Source organism: Carassius carassius, chromosome 33 (genome assembly GCF_963082965.1).
Source record: "Carassius carassius chromosome 33, fCarCar2.1, whole genome shotgun sequence".
NCBI classification, from domain to species: Eukaryota; Metazoa; Chordata; class Actinopteri; order Cypriniformes; family Cyprinidae; genus Carassius; species Carassius carassius.
In genome coordinates, this window is record NC_081787.1 from 633,447 (window position 1) to 648,036 (window position 14,590).

At 41.2% G+C, this 14,590-nt stretch overlaps 1 protein-coding gene across 3 annotated transcripts; it reads right to left on the reverse strand.

Moving 5' to 3' along the window:
* Positions 1-242: 242 nt before the first annotated feature.
* On the reverse strand, positions 243-8,978 carry LOC132113456 (tripartite motif-containing protein 16-like). 3 transcript variants are annotated; one of them, XM_059521220.1, is made up of 6 exons: positions 8,440-8,978; positions 8,010-8,099; positions 7,697-7,930; positions 7,036-7,195; positions 6,848-6,895; positions 243-897 (listed from the first exon to the last, which is right to left on the reverse strand). In XM_059521220.1, exons 1-6 carry the CDS (start codon positions 8,911-8,913, stop codon positions 353-355), a joined length of 1,551 nt encoding a protein of 516 aa, XP_059377203.1. In that variant the 5' UTR covers positions 8,914-8,978; the 3' UTR covers positions 243-352. The 3 variants fall into 3 exon arrangements, with proteins under 3 accessions (XP_059377203.1, XP_059377202.1, XP_059377204.1); XM_059521219.1 differs by having other exon boundaries at positions 8,010-8,105; positions 8,335-8,978; XM_059521221.1 differs by having other exon boundaries at positions 6,848-6,867; positions 6,990-7,195; positions 8,010-8,105; positions 8,335-8,978.
* Between the last annotated feature and the right edge of the window lie 5,612 nt (positions 8,979-14,590).

The window sequence follows — 14,590 nt, forward strand, 5'->3', positions numbered from 1 at the left end:
TAAAAACTTTATATATTGTAGGAACAGCAGGCTGAAACTTTGAGAAAACGGCAAAAAAAATTTATATAAAAATAATTTGACAATTTTTGTTTTATTTTGATTATCTATGATTTAGATTTTTCTTTGTGCATTATCCTTTACACAATTATTTGCTATGTTGTTGAGAAAGTAATCTGTAAATCTTACATGAGGATACATTTATTCTGACTGTTTCAGTGACAGAAGTTCAATATTGCGTATTAATGTCATGAAGAGAAAAGAAGAAGAGACTCTACAACATCTCACTGTTACTGATTCATCATGCAGCTCAAAGAATTATGGGTAGAATCTCTCGTCAGTCTATTCTGATTCATCAACACAGTTTCACTGATCCATACCAAACACTAAACCCAGGATAGAGCATCTGAGTGAATGTGGTCTGGACTGTGTGGATGAGGCTCATTGTGTCAGAGACGCTGTAGAAGGACAGAGTTCCTGCTCTGTGATCCACAAACACTCCTATTCTCCTGACTACATCATCAAACACTCCTATTCTCCTGCTGATGGACTTCACAGGGAGAACAGTCTTTATGTTATTGTGGCTGAATGAGTAACTGTCAGGAGAGCAGTCCAAACTCCAGGACTGATCATTATATCCAAACACACACTCTTTACGCTGTCCCTTACTGCTGATGCTCTTATATGACACTGATATCTCCACATTTCCACTCCACTCAATCTCCCAGTAACAGCGTCCACACACACTCTCTCTACACAACACCTGAGGATACACATCAAATCTGTCTGGATGATCAGGATACGACTGGACTGTGTCAGTGCCAGTAATCTCTCTGTTGTTCTCAGACAGACGGAGGTTGTTATTCACTGTGTTCAGATCCAGAGTGAGCTGATGGGAATCTGATGGAGATAAAACACATCAGAATCAGGAATTATGAATCTGTTTGATCTTTTCATGTTCAGTGTATCATCAGTGTCTCAGTACAGATTAACAAATTTACAAAACATAAGACATTTCTTATTAATAGCCTTTTTTTCTTTTTTTCTAAAGTGAAGAATATTTTGTATATTGTATTTTTTATTGTAGTTTTTTGAAGTGACACAAATGACTTTGTGGGGAAGTCGTGACCTAGTGGTTAGAGAGTTTGACTCCTAACCCAAGGGTTGTGTGTTCGAGTCTCAGGCTGGCAAGAACATGACTGAGGTGTCCTTGAGCAACGCACTGAACCCCCAACTGCTCCCCGGGCTCCGCAGCATAAATGGCTGCCCACTGCTGTGTGTGTGTTCACAGTGTGTGTGTGTGTGTGTGTGTGTGTGTGTGTGTGTGTGTGTGTGTGTGTGTGTGTGTGTGTTCACTGCTGTGTGTGTGCACTTTGGATGGGTTAAATGCAGAGCACAAATTCTGAGTATGGGTCACCTGGGACTGTATTTCACTTTACTTTTAAGACTGATAATGTAACCAATAATGTGTCTTGATTGTGTGTAACACAACGTTTTGCTGGAATACAGTAACAGCTTTACAAAAATTAGTCAGACAGGGAGCTCATTTATAATTTAAGTCTATGAATACAGCATAATCTTGGCAGTAAAAAAGGGCAGTATTCAGCAAATATAAACATTACATACACAAGATACATTTACTGTAGCGTGTACACGTATGTTTAAATTATGTTTAGATGACAATACAAAAACATATTATTTCTTTATATATATATATGGGCCATTCTACAGAATTGGTCCAAAGTCAGATTTGGAAACATCTTGAACAATAGGTGTCTTTTAAAAAAAAAAATGTTTTTATCTATGCAAATTGTATAATATCAAAGGTACACATTTCTGTAATTGCACAGTTAATTCTCATAATGTATTTTCTGAAAGATTGGAATATTTGTCTTCTCCCCAAATTTGTCACTTCCAAAACACAGTAATACTAATTGAATTATAAGGACTATATTAACCTTTTATGGTTTTTCTTACATCTACATTGTAAATATAAATTTTTGCTATTTTATTAAATTTTAATTAGAGGTAAATCAGTAACAATTAAAAATTTTATAACAATATTTAAAGTGTAATTTATGAGATTTGTTGTATACTGATTTCAAAGTTAAGGGTTCATTAGGTCAAATATATACCAAACACTATCATACCATCCCATGTTTTGGGCATAACTGTTGGTAGTGACCACATCACATTACTTACAAACTTGCATACTAAAACATACTAAAATACTAAAATACTGCATAACTGTAATAAAATGTTGTTTATTTCCCCCAAATATGAGGATTATGTGTTCCCTTTTGTCACTACAGACACAATGATGCATATTTCGGTCGTGACTGTTTCGGTAGTGACAATTTTATGGGACAACACCAAAAAACTAAAACAAAGATGTCACTACCGAAACTCTATCAAATGTTTCGGTAGTGATAATTTTAGAAACTCTTGATCCAGCTCAAAGATGCTATCAGCACATGGTTAGCTAGCACAATTCTGAACAGTCTACACACATAAAAATTAAATGATATGGAGTAACACCCAAAAGTGTTTGGTAGTGACGTTCCTTAAAAGTTACACACAGATTTTCAGACTTTTGAGCACATTAACCTCAAAATGATGGGCCCTATCTACTGACCTTGTAGCTATGAGAGAGAGGGGCACATAAATATTTATTGATAATAAATGTAGGTGTGTGGTTAATTTCAGTCTAAGCTTAGGTTATTGGTTATCTCATCTTAGTTTCAGTAGTGACATGAAAATAGTGAACACATTTTTTTTTACATAAAGTTTCATAATTTACAAAGAAAATATAAAATAAATATTTTTTTCGAGCTTCACTTTTTAAAATAATCAAAATTCTATTTTTTTAAAACAACAATGGATTTTTTTCTTTTTTTCAATATTTTCATAAGTTCAAATTTAAAGATTAAGGTTCGGGACAGCCACCTCCCAATTGAAGGTACCCAATACATGATGATTTCATATGTATTAAGCTTACTGATATTTTAAATATTATTGTGGGTTTCAATACATAATGGAAGGATCTTAGTAAACTTCTAAGTTTGAATAATTAAATGCTTTTTAACTGTGTTTTCTGGGTGTGGGACGGCAGTTTGCACCAATTCTGTAGAATGGCCTATATATAATAATAGTAATAATAATATTTTATAGAAAAGATTAAGAGTGTGCATAATATCATGTATAATGATGACACATCATTTGTTTTGTTTTTCGTCCTTCTTTAAATTGTTGTTATATTATGTCACATATCAATAAAAAGACTTTGAACAAAAAAAAGTAACTGTTCAAAAACACAACACATTAAGATGTGCACATGCCCATCCAGCTGGACACGACAGAAATATTGTGCATGCTTATTATGATTATTACGATATCTACATATTTGAGAACTTAAAATATATGTATTGTAACAAGGAGTCAGAGGCGTTCGGATCCATATGCAGCATTTATTAAACAGAATGGTCATACAGGCAGAGATCAGGAATGGCGTTAGGTGTGTCAGGGATAACCAGAATCGTAATCAGAAACAAGCAGGGATCGGGACAGGCAGCGGAGAATCAGAGTCGGAATAAACAGTCCAAAGGTCAAAACACAGGAATAATAAACACAGGGAAAACGCTCGGAAATGTCAGACTGGCTAAACAAGACTTCGCAGTGAGTGAGAGTGAGTGTGCTGCTTTATGTGTGTGTGTAAATGAGGTGCAGGTGTGGCAAGGAAATTGGCTGATGAATGAGGTGCAGGTGTGGCAGGGTGATTGTGATGCAGTGACTCATGGGTAATGTAGTTCGGGTGTAGTGCAACAGTTTGAGAGGTGCTAGTGTCCAAGTGACAACTGGTGGTGAATGGGTGGAATGGTCCTGACTGGAGTGCCCTCTACTGAAGCTCATGGGCACTCCATCTAATGATCGTGACATAGCCCCCCCCCCCCAAAGGAGTGGCTTCCAGACGCTCAAAACAATTTAAGATGGGAGCGGTGGAGCAGAGGCGGAACAGGGGGAGGGATGGAGGGCCAGGTCCATGAAGAAGTGCCGTGGTCGGGGACCGGGGCAGAGCAGGCAGAACTGGAGCCCTTCCTGGGCCTAACTCAGGAAAACAGGAGCCCCTTCTGGACCTGACATAGGAGACAGGGGCCTGCCATGGGCTTAACTCGGGAACAGGAGCCCGCCATGGCCCTAACTCGGGAACAAGGGTCCACCAAGGCAGAGCAGGTGGCGTGGGAGCCCACCAGAGTGGAGCAGGTGGAGCTGGAGCCCACCAGGGAGGAGTAGAGGACCACCAGAGCCGAGAAGATGGGACAGAAGCCCACCAGGGCGGAGCAGAGTACCACCACAGCCAAGAAGACGGGACAGAAGACCACCAGGACAGTGCAGAGGACCACCACAGCCGAGCAGACGGGACAGAAGCCCACCAGGGCGGAGCAGAGGACCACCACAGCCGAGCAGATGGGACAGAAGCCCACCAGGGCGAAGCAGAGGACCACCACAGTGGAGTCGATGGCACCGGACCGCAAGTCTGCTCAGGTGGGACTGAAACAGAGAACATTGACAGGTTAATAGCGGCCTCCGTGGCCGTGATGAGATGGTAGCTGGCCTCCGTGGCCATTACAGGGCAGGCGGTTAGTTCATGGAGGACCTCCGTGGCCATGACAGGACAGACAGAGAGTTGGTGGATGGTCTCTGTAGCCCAGACCGGAATGAATGAGAGCTCATTGACGGCCTCCCTGGCCGTGACAGGATAGGACGAGAGCTCTGAGATGTAACGAGGCTCTGGGAGTTCGGCTGAGATGTGTTGAGGCTCTGGTAGATCTGTGGTGATTTGATTGGGTTCATGAAGATCAGCTGTGACATGACTGTGCCCATGAAGATTGTTGGGGACTTGACTGTGTTCATGAAGATCAACTGTGACTTGACTTAGTTCACGGAGGTTAATGGTGACTTGACTTTGCTCATGAAGATCGTTGGTGACTTGACTTTGCTCATGAAGATCGTTGGTGACTTGACTTGGTTCCTGAGGATCAACTGTGACTTGACTTTGTTCACAGAGGTTAATGGTGACTTGACTTTGCTCATGAAGATCGTTGGTGACTTGACTTGGTTCCTGAGGATCAACTGTGACTTGACTTAGTTCATGGAGGTTAATGGTGACTTGACTCTGAAAGGTCGACGGTGACTAACCCTGACTTTGGAGGGTTCATGAGCACCTGACTCGACTCTGGGGAGTTCACCGGAACCTGACTCGACTCTGGGGAGTTCACCGGAACCTGACTCGACTCTGGGGAGTTCACCGGAACCTGACTCGACTCTGGGGAGTTCACCGGAACCTGACTCGACTCTGGGGAGTTCACCGGAACCTGACTCGACTCATGAAATTTAACTGTTGTCTTACTTGACTTTTGGGTGTTAGTAATGACTTCAACTGACTCTGGAAAGTCGACGGGGACCTGACTTGACTCTGGAAAGTCGACGGGGCTGGAGGCCATCTTGTGCAGTGTTGATGGGTTGGTGGCCATCTTGTGCAGTGTCGTTGGGCTGGCGGCCATCTTGTGCAGTGTCGTTGGGCTGGCAGCCATCTTGTGCAGTGTCGCTGGGCTGGCGGCCATCTTGTGCAGTGTCGCTGGGCTGGCGGCCATCTTGTGCAGTGTCGCTGGGCTGGCGGTCATCTTGTGCAGTGTCGCTGGGCTGGCGGTCATCTAGTGCAGAGGCTCTGGGCTGGCGGCCATCTCGTGCGGAGGCTCTGGGCTGGCGGCCATCTCGTGCGGAGGCTCTGGGCTGGCGGCCATCTTGTGCAGAGGCTCTGGGCTGGCGGCAATCTTGTGCAGAGGCACTGGGCTGGCGGCCATAACAGGACAAGGCTCAGGAGTGGTGGATACTGCAAAAGTGCTGTGTTCCTCCTCCACAACACCCACAGTATATGTAGAGCTTCTCAGTTGGAGTGCCAGATCAATATAATACTGCAGAGTCCAGTGAGGATCATGCAAAGGCATGAGTGAGCCAAGCGGCTCAGATAGGCCACCACGAAAAAATATCATCAGGCACATCTCGTCCATGATAGATAAATGGGCAAACTCAATAAAGTTCTTCACATACACCTTGATGGGCCTAATTCCCTGACGTAAACCCATAAGTTGGCTTACTGGATTCATGGCTGACCTGGATTTACTCCTTAAAGCTGCTGGATCCTGGTTTGGTCTTCTGTAACAAGGAGTCGGAGGCGTTCGGATCCATATGCAGCATTTATTAAACAGAATGGTCATACAGGCAGAGATCAGGAATGGCGTCAGGTGTGTCAGGGATAACCAGAATCGTAATCAGAAACAAGCAGGGATCGGGACAGGCAGCGGAGAATCAGAGTCGGAATAAACAGTCCAAAGGTCAAAACACAGGAATAATAAACACAGGGAAAACGCTCAGAAATGTCAGACTGGCTAAACAAGACTTCGCAGTGAGTGAGAGTGAGTGTGCTGCTTTATGTGTGTGTGTAAATGAGGTGCAGGTGTGGCAAGGAAATTGGCTGATGAATGAGGTGCAGGTGTGGCAGGGTGATTGTGATGTAGTGACTCATGGGTAATGTAGTTCGGGTGTAGTGCAACAGTTTGAGAGGTGCTAGTGTCCAAGTGACAACTGGTGGTGAATGGGTGGAATGGTTCTGACTGGAGTGCCCTCTACTGAAGCTCATGGGCACTCCATCTAATGATCGTGACATGTATTGCCCTCATGAAAATGTAAAAAAAAAAAATTTTTTTCAGTTATAAAACTCTTCTTTCTCCTTCTACAGGAAGAACATGAAGACTCTCAGAGAGTTTTTCTGCTGGTTTTCTTACTGACTTACATTGTAGGAAGTCGTTCCTGGTCCAGAGATCAATGCTGGTGAATGGCACTGTGGAAATCAACAGACATGAACAGTGTGATTCTCATGATCCTGTATCTATTCCTAACACATTTCTAATATGATGTTCTCCATGATATGAGATGATGATGGACTGGTTTCTGAGAGCAGATGAATCTCCAGGACTTTACCTCTGTCTGAGATCTTCTTGAGCTGCTCTTTGCAGAAATCCTCCAGTTTGTCTCTCAGCTGATGGACAGATTCTCTCAGAGCATCAGAAGAGAAGAGAGAACTGAAGAGATCATCATTTACGTCTGTAGATTCAGGAGGTGCTGAGAGAGACTGGAAACTCTACAGAAAACAGAAATCAAACTCATCAGCTCCACACTTCACTCAATAACCTTCAGGAACATCAGATTTGATCTTTAGACTCAATCCAGCACTTTCACAGCATCAGCTCCATTCTTCTCCTATTCATTAAATCACATTAAAGCTACAGATTCTAGTATTTGACACTTACACTCTCTGTGAACTTTCTAGGAAATATTTTGGTTGATAAAACATCTGATAAGAACATAAACGTCCATCTAACAGCTCAAGCACATCAGTGGAGTAGATTAGCTGAGGAAAAGCAGCTCAAAGGCTACTATTCGATTGACCACTTAAGAGTGGTTAGAGACCCGGACTTGAAAGCCATTTGTAAGCGACGTCTCTTTCAGAAGAAGATGATCAGATGAGAGTCTGACTGATGATTATATAATAAGACACTCATGAACTGTTTCTCTGTGAGTCTCTGTCACAGCAGGATCTGCTCAAGTCCACTATGATCCTGTTCTTCTAGATCTGTGTTACCTGCAGGAACTGGATGTGATCCTGTGTGTGTGAAAGCTGCTCCAGCTCAGCATCTCTCCTCCTCAGATAATTGATCTCCTGCTCCTGTCGCTCCAGTCGTCCTTCAGCTCGACTCACTGCAGTCTTTTCCTGATCTCTGATCAGTCGTATCAGCTCAGAGCGGCTTCTCTCAATGGAGCGGATGAGCTCAGTAAAGATCCTCTCACTGTCCTCCACTGCTGTCTGTGCAGAGCGCTGTTAGGACACACAGTGATTCAGCTTCAGTGAGTCTGAACTGAGACGGAGACAAACTTCTCTTCTTCTCCAGACTCACCTTATGAGACTCCACAGTCTCTCTCAGCTGCTGGAGATCTTTCTCTCTCTGCTGGATTCTCTGCTGGAACGTCTTCTGTGTCTCCTTCAGCTGCTTCTGCAGGACAAACAGATGATAGTCAATCTCACAGAAAACTACTGACACTAAATCAGATTAAGGCCTGTTTAAAACTGCAAGTGTAGGTATTATAAAAGTGAAACTGAAACAGACGTAGCGCTCCACACTGACAGTGTTTCTGTGTAGTTCAGCTGCAGCTCTACACAGAAAACAAACAGACTATTGGATCACAGCACTAAGTATTAACTTGAGCACAAGTGTTAAATACCTGTTTCTCTGTCCTCTGCTCTGCAGCTGATACAATGTCATGGTTTTTATGTTCAATAACTGTACACATCATACATATAAATTTCTGATCAGTGCGACAGAAAACCTCGAGGATCTTCTCATGTTTCTGGCAGATCATCTCCTGCAGTCGTCCAGTGGCTTCAGTCAGATTGTGTCTCTTTCCTCTAAAGAAACTCTCATGTTGTTCGAGGTGATTCAGACAGTAAGAGTTCACACACACCAGACAGGACTTGACGGCTCTGTATTTTCTTCCAGTACAGACGTCACACTGCACATCTCCAGCTCCAGCGTAACAGTCAGCAGAGAGTCTGGTCTTCTTCAGTTTCTCCACCACTTCAGTCAGCATGGTGTTTGTAGCTAAAGCAGGTCTTGGACTGAAGGTCTGTCTGCACTGAGGACAGCTGTAGACTCTCTTCTGATCCTCCTGATCCCAGCAGTCTGTAATACAGATCTTACAGTAACTGTGTCCACAGGAAGTTGTCACTGGATCCTTCAGCAGATCCAGACACACTGCACATGTGAACTCCTTCTGATCCACTGAAATTCTGGTTTCTGCCATTTTACTGCTTGAATACAGAGACACAAACACACAACAGCTCAGCTGCACTTAGGTTTCTCTTTCTCTGAAATCAGGTGTTCCCTGTTGCTTGGTTCTGTGTTTGAGTCACGTGTGTAAAACAAGTGTTTCTGTGAGTCTGCAAAGCAGGTTCCTCATTCCTGCTCCTATAGAGACACACACTAACAAGCATGTTGGGTTTGCATGTTTTATGGGGACTTTATAAGTGTAATGGTTTTTCTGCAATCCAAGCTGTATTTTCCATGCCCATACTTTAACCCTACACCTAAACTTATACCCCTCATGCAAAACTATATATATACTGTATATATAGCTGTATATACTGTGATGGGGAGTAACTAGTTACTGGTAACAGCATAAAGTAATTTAATTACAAAATAAATGTACAGTAGTCCATTAAAGTTTCTTAGAAAAAATTGTAAATTAAATTACAGTTACTAATGAAAATGTTAATGATTACAATGGGGGTTACATCTGAATTAATGTATTTATATTTACTATTTCTTGTTATGATTTAAATCTGTATTTAACCTCTGTGATGGCTTCGGCCACACAGTTACCCTTCGGTCACACATCACCTCAGTTCTTGCCTTTGCCGTTTTATTATTTCACTTCCTTAGTTTGTTGCACTGATTATTATTTACAGTCATCTAAACTATGATATTTAATTAAGGAACACAATACAGTTTTTTGATTTGGTTTATTTTGCTTTACCTTTACATTGATTTACAGGGAGTGCATTAATCATATGTTTCTTTGTGTTGAGTTACCTGGACCCTTTGGGGGCTGTCCCTTCCTGGTTGGGCGAAAGGAGTGGCTAAGGTCTGAGGAGACCTATTTCCAGGAGCCAGCTCATTAGGCCATACCATGTCTCACCATGTGTAATTTTGTCGTTAGTTAGCTCTTGATTTCCCAAGTGTTAGTTTGTTTACCCCTTCTATGTGAATTGGTTTTATCAAGCCATTATATAAGCTTCCTTCCCTCCCTCAATTCCTTCTACCTCTTCCTGCTTACTCCAAGCATCCTGGGCTAATATGTGCGTGAGGCTGCCTCTGCAGACAGTTATAGCCCCTCCTTCTCTTCCTTTCAATTCTTCAATCAAACCTTAGTTGACCTTATTCACTGCAGTCCCACTACCTGCCCCACCAAACTCTGCCGTATCGGAGCAATACCCCTTGGCCAACAACATCAGGTCTCAGATTATCTTATATCTTCATGTTTGACCTGTTATGAAAGTTATCAATAAAAAGTCTAGAAACTACTTATCAACTTCTGTCAATATTTCTTATTTATCCTCTGAATTATTCTATCACCCAGACACTAACTTCACTAATTATTTACTTTCCATCCTCCAATAGCGATTTAATCTTGGCACTACATGCGCTCTCTCCCAGAACATAATTTGACTATCTCCAATCCACAGAAATTAGTTATAGTGGACAAACTAATCAAAAAAGAAGTTGAGTCAGGTTTCATGGTCGGCTCCTTCGGCGCTTCCCCCTTCAGGTTTTTCACATGAGCCATATCAAAGCTGAGCATTAGGGCTGTGAATCTTTGGCAAGGCAGCGATTCGATTCGATTACGATTCATAGGTTTTCGATTCGATTCAAGAATGATTTTTGCTAATTTAGAACGATTCAATTAGATTCGATTCACAATTAAATTCGATTCGATACGAGTATAACGATTCGATTCTGCATTCTTTTAGTGCATTCATGGGATTATTTAAATGCTTCTACTAAATTCTTTAAATGCTTAGTCAGGGGGCAAATTACAATAGCATTTATGGTTAGAGAACCATAGGTTATAAAAAAAAAACTTTTGTCCATTGTTAAATGGTAGTTTAATGATGCGACATGGCATACGTAAAAATGTATGTAAGCCAAGTTTTTAAAAAAGAGCTTAAAGAGTATTATGTATAAGCTAACATTTTGTCACACCAGGGGCATAGCCATAATTTCAGAAGTGACAGAAATGTCAAATACAATCATTTTATGTATGTAGCCTATATAATATTAAAAATAATAATAATAATAATAATTATAATTATTATTATTTTTTTTTACAAGGAATTATCTTCTTTTTTAATTACTTTTACTTAGCTGTAATAAATCAAATACACTGCTGGACAATAATCAATCATTTGTAATCGATATTTTTTTACTAATTGATTGTTTTATATACTAGGCTACATTTAATTAGCAATTATTTAAATTTTCTGCACAGAATAAGGTAGAAAATATACTTTATAGTTTCTGTACTGTAATAAATGTCAATTAGCACTGCATCATTCATAAATTGTTTGTGGGTTTCATCAGTTCATTCTGCTTTTATTCAGTTTAGCTGCAGATATAGCCTGGCACATCTTTGAGAGCGAGATCGCTTCTCTTTCAGTGTGAAAACGTCTTCATCTCTATTTAACTTTTCTTCTCCATCAGCGAATGATTCTGAGAGAAAACGCGCCAGATGTCTGTTTGCTAATGAAACAAACGCTACTTTCATGCATATTATCAGATAAATCTCGTGCTCTTATTTCAAGGTCGTTGTTAATGCTGTGGTTAATTTTAAAAGTTTCCTTCGTATATTCGGTTCATCCGCATTGTTTAAACACATTTATCATTCAGTGGAACTGTGTGTATGATTTAGACACTTACATTTCTGCTCCGTCCATGCAATAAATACAGCTGTTGACGGCTCCGATAACTCCGTTGGTAAAATGCAGAGAGCCATTGACAAACTACAGAAAATTAAAACTACTTCACGTTAGCATTACTGGCCACGAGTCCTATAGATCACATGTCAGCTGCGTCAGAGATGAACGGAGCGCGAGCGCAATCCTTTGACAGTCTCAGGCGGTAAACAGTGGAGTGCGTGAAGGACAGATAAGAGTAACGATTCACGAACACTCTTCAAGATCTCCATTAATTCGTGCGTGTAGTAATTTAATGTGTATACATTTTGTACCGAAACACTCCACTGCCTCGGTCCCTAACGACTCCCGTCCTGTTGCACTCACCCCCATCATTTCCAAGTGCTTTGAGAAACTGGTTGCATCCCACTTAAAATCCTGTCTCCCTGCTTCACTAGACCCATTCTAATTTGCCTATCGCCACAATAGGTCAACAGAGGATGCCATCTCAACGGCACTTCACTCTGCCCTCACCCACCTGGACATTCAAAACACACATGTGAGAATGCTGTTCATAGACTTCAGTTCTGCATTTAATACAGTAATCCCCTCCAAGCTGATCTCCAAGCTCAGCCAGCTTGGATTCAGCACACCCATCTGCAACTGGATTCTAGATTCTAATAAAATTTGCAGATGACACCACGGTGATCGGTCTGATCAAGGATGACGATGAGTCAGCCTACAGGGATGAGGTCCAGCACCTGGCTGTGTGGTGTGCCACCAACAACCTGGAACTAAACACCCAGAAGACTAAGGAGATGATTGTGTACTTCAGGCGGTACAGTATGTACCAGACCTCAGTATGGTACAGCAATTGCTCTGCATCTGACCGCAAAGCACTCCAGTGGGTGGTGAAAACTGCTCAACGGATCACCAGCACCCAGTTAACTTCCATCGAGAACATTTATCAGAAGCGCTGTCTGGGCAGGGCAAGGAACATCATTAAGAATGCCTCTCACCTTAACCATGGACTTTTCACACTCCTTCCATCCGGCAGGCATTACAGGAGTCTACGCTCTCGCACTAGTAGGCTCAGGAAGAGCTTCTTCCCCGAGGCTGTGACACTTCTGAACGCCACACCACCAATCTAACCTGCACCTGCTCTTTTACTGCACTGGTCACAGTACTTTACACACATGCATTTGCACTAATCATATTTTGCACAGACTGCACAGTGTTCTATCTATTACTGTAAACTGTCTAAAGCTGTTACTGTACAATGCACAGTAAACTATTTCTATAAAAACATCATTGCACTACTGTTATTCTGTATATACTGTAATACCTTGTTTAACAATACTTTTACACACTCATCCAACTGTATTTATTATCACTGTTCTCACATTGCTGCTGTTCATAATGTATATATAATCCTACATTGCTCTGTTCATAATGTACATACAATCCCTACATTTGCATTCCTATTTATATTCTGTACATACTCTGCTCAATACTGTATATAGCAACTCCACTGTACATTCTGTATATCTTCACTTACTCTGCACTTTTATGTATATAAAACACTATATTCTTGCACTTCTGGTTAGATGCTAACTGTATTTCATTGGCTCTGTACTTGTACTCTGCATAATGACAATAAAGTTGAATCTAATCTAATCTAATCTATTGGAGTGGCCAGAAGTATGTTTTCGGGAAAAAAGTGCTTGATAAACAATCTATTAGCCCAATGTAATTCCCCATGTTTCTAGAATAAACAGCCTCATACCCCTCAAGGAATATTCTCTGCACTACCACGGTACAGATCAAGTGATCACCATGATCAAAAACCTAAAAGGTGCGTGGCTGGCTAAAGTAGAAATCACTTCTGCCTTCAAAGTGATGCCTATTCACACAGATTCATGGCATTTATTCGGGATTTGCTGGTGCTGGAGGTTTTATTACTCTGTATGTTTAACCATCTGATGTAAAAGTAGCCCCAAAATTTCCATTGCATCACTTGCATTGATAAGTGACACAGTGCAAGTGAAATTATGTAAATATGTTAAATATGCTAATTATTTTAATCTGATATATTATGAATACAGTAAAACCAACCAATAAAATAATATTCATTGTTTTAATGTAAAACGTTATAACAATAAGTTTCACTCATTTAGTGAATCAGAATCGATTAGATAGATAGATAGATAGATAGATTCTATCCAACTACAAGCAACAGCACAAATAAATACATTCTCTGTATCTCTGTAAAAACTGTAATATGCTCTGGTCCCCTCCCTGCTTACCGTGGTGACGAGATGCATAGCAGATCGTCATCACTCAATGGCTGGATGTCAAAGTGGTGCCCTCAGAATAACATAGGTTTCATAAACAATTGGATTAGCTTTTGGGGCAGACCTGACCTGTTGAAAAGAGATGGTCTTCATCCCTCCTGGGGTGGCGCCACTCTTCTCTCTAGAAATATGGCAAATATTCTTAGTGTTTATTAGGGGTGTAACGATTCATTCGTTTTCTCGATGCATCGATTACAAACCCTGACGATTCATATGCATCGATCTTGAAACATGATTTTTGAATCGTGAATCGCCGATCTTGGACAGTAATCAATTCAAAATGCTAAGAATCGAATGAATCCCGATTTCTATAGCGATTCAATGCTTTCAAAATGTATACACATTAAATTACTACACGCACGAATTAATGGAGATCTTGAAGAGTGTTCGTGAATCGTTCCTCTTATCTGTACTTCACGCGCTCCACTGTTTACCGCCTGAGACTTTGCCCCCATCAAATTGAAAAAGGTTCGAGAAAAACGTACTGTGCCATGGTATAAGAGTAATACTCACTCTCTCAAGAAAGTAACTCGTAGTCTTGAACGCAAATGGAGAAAAACTAACTTGGAAGTTTTTAAAATTGCATGGAAAAACAGTATGTCCAGCTATAGACAGGCTCTAAAAACTGCTAGGGCAGAGCATATACACAAACTCATTGAAAATAACCAAAACAATC

Excerpts from the sequence above, each read along its gene's own strand:
- LOC132113456 (XM_059521221.1), bottom strand. The coding sequence starts at position 8,913 with ATGGCAGAAACCAGAATTTCAGTGGATCAGAAGGAGTTCACATGTGCA. Across the intron at positions 7,931-8,009 it reads AGACTGTGGAGTCTCATAAG|CGCTCTGCACAGACAGCAGT; the intron begins GTGAGTCTGGAG and ends GTGTCCTAACAG. Across the intron at positions 7,196-7,696 it reads ATCACATCCAGTTCCTGCAG|AGTTTCCAGTCTCTCTCAGC; the intron begins GTAACACAGATC and ends TGTTTTCTGTAG.